Source organism: Lolium rigidum, chromosome 1 (genome assembly GCF_022539505.1).
Source record: "Lolium rigidum isolate FL_2022 chromosome 1, APGP_CSIRO_Lrig_0.1, whole genome shotgun sequence".
NCBI classification, from domain to species: Eukaryota; Viridiplantae; Streptophyta; class Magnoliopsida; order Poales; family Poaceae; genus Lolium; species Lolium rigidum.
This window is the reverse complement of record NC_061508.1, coordinates 328,983,860-328,989,855: the sequence shown is the minus strand read 5'-3', so window position 1 is coordinate 328,989,855 and position 5,996 is coordinate 328,983,860. Positions and strand designations below refer to the sequence as shown.

General features: G+C 45.6%; 1 protein-coding gene across 1 annotated transcript; it reads right to left on the bottom strand.

The window, feature by feature from the left end:
* Positions 1-1,974: 1,974 nt before the first annotated feature.
* On the bottom strand, positions 1,975-5,197 carry LOC124699494 (D-3-phosphoglycerate dehydrogenase 1, chloroplastic-like). The gene is made up of 5 exons (XM_047231794.1): positions 4,485-5,197; positions 3,389-3,765; positions 3,079-3,189; positions 2,897-2,992; positions 1,975-2,810 (listed from the first exon to the last, which is right to left on the bottom strand). Exons 1-5 carry the CDS (start codon positions 5,179-5,181, stop codon positions 2,139-2,141), a joined length of 1,953 nt encoding a protein of 650 aa, XP_047087750.1. The 5' UTR covers positions 5,182-5,197; the 3' UTR covers positions 1,975-2,138.
* Positions 5,198-5,996: the final 799 nt, after the last annotated feature.

Here is a 5,996-nt window from a genome sequence, read left to right as displayed (position 1 = left end):
ATTGTAGCAAAAAAAATTATACTATTGTAACACCGTTATAGCAAAGGTAGGACGTCATCAGAGACACCGCCAGAAACTCGTAACAAAAAAGTACAATTGTAGCACCCCCCCCCCCCCCTGTCACCGGCTGACAGCACCGCATACTAGCGTATGCAGCTGAAGCCCTCGGCTCGCCTTGCAGAGGTGGGCCGTTGATATTGATGGTGAAGATTTTGCTAATAGAGCTTTCCAAATGGGAGTGAAACTTTATGAGTATAATCTTGAGAAAAAATGTGTTCTGAAAAATTTAGAAGAAGCTAGGAGTACTTTAAACAAAACGCAAAAAAAAAGGTTGCAAATGCTGAGAAAAGAATGGCTCTTGAAATAGTGTATTTAGACTGGAAAAATAATAAATAGAAAAGGAGTAAAGAAAGGTGGATCTAAAAATGGTAGAATGTTGCCATAACTTGGTGTTGTTGGTTGGTAATGACTGACGGATGTTTACCTGGTCAAATAATAGAAAAGATCCTACTCTAGAAAAACTAGATAGAATTTTGGTGTCGAAAAATTGGGAAAGTTTGTTTCCTTTGGTTATGTTGCAAAGTTAGGCGAGATCGGTCAGATCACAATCCTTTAATTTTTAGTTTGAATGCTGAACATGTTAAGGCATCATATACCTTTAGATATGAGCTTTTTTTTTGAAAAAGAAGATGAGTTTTTGGACAGAGTTAAAAAAATCTTGGTTGCTACCAGTGACATGAAAATATGAGCTAAGTTTCTTTATTTTAAAGCTTAAAAATGATTAAAGTCTTTAGAAGGATGGGGCATTAATCTGAGTGGAAATTACTTTAAAAGAAAGAAAGAAATCCGATCCCAACTGCAAGATTTAGAGATTCTTGAAGAAATTCAGTTTGTGTCTCGGGATGATATGATTACAAGAACCACTTTACAAAAAGAGTTAATGTGTATTTATGAAGCAGATGAGCTTTTCTAATATAGTAGATCAAGTGAAAATGGGTTGTTAAAGGGAGATAACAATACTACAAAATTCTTACATAGAGTGGCTAATGGGAAGGAAAGAAAAAAAATACTATTTTTAGAAATGTTTGGAAATTATTAAGATGGATTTAGTCTCTTTGTTTCAAAAGTTTCATAGTGGACAGTTAGATTTATCTATATTTTTTTGGTGTTATTACTCTTCTTCGCAAGAAAAGAAGTGCTGACTCTATTCAGATGTTTAGGCCTATTTGTTCATTGAATGTAGTTTTAAAAAAAATACCAAGGTACTATCAATTTGTTTTGATCCAGCTATAGATAAGACGGATTTGACTTGCCAAAATGCTTTTATAAAAGGAAGGAATATCATGAATGTATTATGTCTTTACATGAGATTCTTCATGAGTCCAGAAATAAATAAATAAACAACAAGGTGTGATTTTTAAAATTGACTTTAAAAAGGCTTATGACAAAGTTAATTGGCTTTCCTTCTCAACTATTTGAATTTAAGTGGTTTCAATTCCACTTGGTGTCGATGGATGAAACACGTTATAACGGGAGGGACCCTATGTGTTAAAATAAATACTTCTTTGCGGAAGAATTTTCGTACACACAAACGGCTTAGGCAAGGTGACCCCATTTCCCCTTTTGTATTTTAATGCTGCTGGAGGATGTGTTAGATAGAATGTTTAGGAAATCTCAAATAAATGGGTTGATGTGTGGATTGGTTTCCACACATTTAAATGGGGATTTACTGAAATTTCAGGCCCGGTTAACCATAGTGGGCCGATTAGACCCTAGGGACATCTGGCCCAGCCTGGGACTGACTAAGATCAAACGGCCAGGAATAGCAGTGAAGATCCGACGGCCAAAATGTTGTGGGCTTGAGAGAGCTTTCTTTTGTTTCAGTTACAATATCCCTAATTATTTCTGGGTTCCTTTGTATTGTTTTTGATGATTATTAATAGATAGGTGGATCTTTAAAAAAAATAGAGAAGCGAGACAGTAAGTACTCACACTTTGCGCTTACTGATATATCTACGAGTGGCTTGTCTCGATAGACTAAAAAATGTTACCCTACACAAAAACTAGACAAACTTGCAAAATATCTAGCATGCCAATATAGCAGATGTTACATAGAAAAAATATTATACATCCTTGCTCTAAAGCTTAAGGAAGACAAACTCCTGTACTGATGGCGTCTCCCCAATCAACTTGAGAGCCTCCTTCTCAGGCTCCTCATCAATCCCAATGGCCATTATGGCCTGCTTTCCTGGAGCAATCCTTCCAACGCTCATAAAATTCACATTTAAATTCATCTTCCCCAGAATGGAACCCACCTTGCCGATGATTCCCGGCTGGTCGACTTGGCGGCACAGTATTAGGTTACCCTCAAGACTAACGTCAACACTGAAAGGCCCAACGAGCGTGAGATGCGGCGTGCCATCCTTAACCTTCCCCTCCATTCTGATATCACCTTCATCAGATAGCGCGCCCGCAAACTTGGACTCTACATTGGCAAGTTGGACCTGGATAGAGTTTATAGGCACCTCAGGAGAACCATCAAGGAGAATTCTCTCCTCGATTATGCGAAGCCCTCTTTGCTTGGCGACGTAGTCAGCATTGACAATGTTAACAAATGCACTTGAAATGGGTTCAACGATGCCTTTGGTAATCATAGCTCGAAGAATTCTTGTGTCCAAGTCATCTGGGTCCCTAGCTGATGAGTAGACAACCTTGACTCCCTTAATCCCACTTCCACCAGCCACAAGTTGCACGGCAAGCCGGCCCAGCTTCTCAGCAAGGACAATATACGGGGATAACTCGGATAAAACCTGAAGGTACAGATTAGTTGTTCAAACACAAGCAGATTGTGCATTATGATGTAAACATAATATCTAGTCCTTGGCAATGGAAGAACCTCGGCAAGGACCATTGGGGCATTAACAGCAGTAGCAGCCAGTTCACCTTTCAACGCGCCAATAACAGCCTCTGCAATTTCAATGGCTACGCCTTCCTGTAGAAGAACAGCGAGCAGAGTTAAAAGAATAAGCTAGTCAGATGAGGTACGTACAAAGAAACGTTGCAGAACAAACATCAAACCTGTGCTTCCATTGTGCTAGCTCCAAGGTGCGGTGTCACAGTGACATTTTCATGGTGTACTAACTTGCTGTCTTTTGGCGGTGGCTCTTCAAAGAACACATCAAGTGCTGCCTGACTCAGATCACAAAGCAGTCAGGAAAAAAGACCAATGAGAACTTCTTGGAGCAAAAGATATGAAATGTGTACCGTTGATGCTAAATAACACACTATAAAGAATAATAATAATATAAGAAGAATCTGGGTAATGATAATTATTTGACAGCAATATGCAGTATCAACATTTGATGAATGGCCATGACAAAAGGACTACCTGTGCAACAGTCCCATTATCAAGTGCTCTTAGCAAAGCTTCTTCATCAACTACTCCACCCCTTGCAACATTGATAATCCTAACTCCTTTTGTCATTTTTGCAAAAGTCTCGTCATCGAAAAGTTTTGTTGTTGATGGTGTAAGAGGCATATGCAGTGATATGAAGTCTGCAGTAGATATGGCCTCATCAAACGATACAAGATCTACACCGATCGCACGGGCTCTATCCACGGGAGCATATGGGTCATGAGCAATAACATCCATTCCAAGTCCTTTCGCACGCCGAGCTACTTCTGAGCCAACCTTTCCAAAGCCCATGATAGCTAGTGTCTTCCCCACCAAGGAAACGCCAACATATTTGCTACGCTGCCATTTTCCTGAATACGCACAAAGCAAATCACCACACTATGTCAGTACATGTATAGGATGTGCAGCACGAGTATCGCCACTGCTATTTAGCATTTCCCATCAGCTTATAATTTCTATGCAAACTTGCCATGTTGATAAATTTCTGAACCTAACACTGATTTCGTGTTCAGAATGCCTCACGCGGTTTGGTCTGGAATTTCAATGTACTAAAGCAACATCATTTACCAGTGGCGATGATCAAGAAACTGAAGCTGTGGCAACCATATACTATTCAGTAGTGCAACAGCAAAGAAAACTACTCCCTCCGTCCCATGAAGGTTGGCTGAGATTTGTCAAAACTTGGATGTATCTGACACTACATATAGATACATCCAAATTTTGACAAATACAACCTTCATGGGAGGGATGGGGTACTATTAGGTGTGGCACAATACAGGGTCAAATGTTGGTAAATTTTGAAAGCACGTCACTGCTCACTGATCAGTAGATTCTGTGCTGAAAATCAACTGCCCAGAACAGAACAAATATCCAGACTAAAAAGCTCAGGAGTTAGCATACAGATTTTGTACTACATGAAATTCGTCAACAATGTGCGTCGATGAGAAGTCAACATACAGTAACATTTTTGGGATCAACCGAATTGCTCCTACCTTATCGGCTTATCCGTTTAGGCAGAGCTGTGGTGCACGGCATTTGTTCGCAGACAAACGAGAGGCGTACTACGTACCAGCCTTGAGCGAGGCGTCGGCCTGGGCGACATTGCGCGCCATGGCGGCGAGGAGCGCGACGGCGTGCTCGGCGGCGGCGACGGTGTTGGCGGTGGGGGCGTTGACGACGAGGCAGCCGGCCTCGGTGGCGGCCTGGAGGTCGACGTTGTCGATGCCCACGCCGGCGCGGCCCACGACGCGGAGCCGCCCGCGCGCGGCCTCGAAGACCTCCCGCGACACGCGCGTGGCGCTGCGCACCACCAGCGCGTCCACCAGCGACACCTTGGCGCGCAGCTCCTCCGCGGTGAGCTCGTACGCGCAGTCCACGTTCGCGAACGCCCGCAGCAGCTCCAGCCCCGCCGCGCCCAGCTTCTCCGTCACCAGCACCGTCGGCCGCCCCGCCGCCGCCGTGGCCACGACCCTGGTGGCCCTGGTTGTCCCAGCGGTGGGCGGCGAGGCGGCGAACCTGGAGCGGAGGCGGCCGTGGTGGTGGAGCGGGAAGGTCAGGGACGCCGGCGCTCCAGTAGGCTCCGGAGCCGCGGGCTGCGCGGCGACGAGGTGGCGGAGCGGCGTTGCCAAGGCCATGGCCGGCGGAGCGGTGGCGGTGCAGGCTGTCTGGTTGGACAAGTGTGGAGTGGAATCGGAAAGCTGGCTCCTTTGTTGGGCGGACGACGGGAGGCGCGTGTTCAGCCTAGCAACAGCTCTCTCCATTTTCATCCTCTTATCTGTTGACTATTTCGGTGTCCCCACATGCTACCTGACACGTACGTCGCACACGGCAAGGCCTCCACCGTCACCGTGCATCTCCTCCCTCTCTGCGGCAAGGCACGGACGACCGGTCGCTGTACGTACACGACGGGATGGTGGGTTAATCGGTTCCGAGCTTCACGGGTGGGTACGTGACGGCGCATATGGAGCGTACACTAGTACGTACGTGTTTTCGCCACATACGCGGGCCCCGATAGCTTCCGAGCGTACACCATCCAATCTCACAAGCACGCATCTGCCATCTTTCTCCCTTGCTACCTACGCCCTGTTTATATGATGCAGTCTTGCACTATCCAAGACCGAGCATCTTCACCGGCACGACCTAAATAGACGTCGGACGGGCGTTTTTAAATTACCAAAATTAAGGGCTCTCCTTGATGAGGACAACAAACTCGGATAATTAACTCATCGAATCGGTCTGGCATCAGGTTTCTGTGAGGAGGACCAAGTCCCCGAGCACTCCATTTTATATCCGCAAGTGCCACTAGGGTTTATGTGAGGTGGCGGGCCAGACGCGGGGCGGCAGGCGCGCGGTCGGTCAATCGGTTCTGACTTTCTAGCTTCACGTCTTTCATGGATGTTTCACAACAGCACTGCATGAGGTACCCCATCGCCTAAACACTACGTCGTCTTCTCTTTTCTCTCCCTCCCGCACACGTGACTCTTTAATTCTCATGTGGGAGGCGGCGTTTCCGTCGACAGCGAGGTGCCTGTGGCCGGTGACTTCTTCAATCCGCCGATACCCACTGGATCAATTCTTCGAC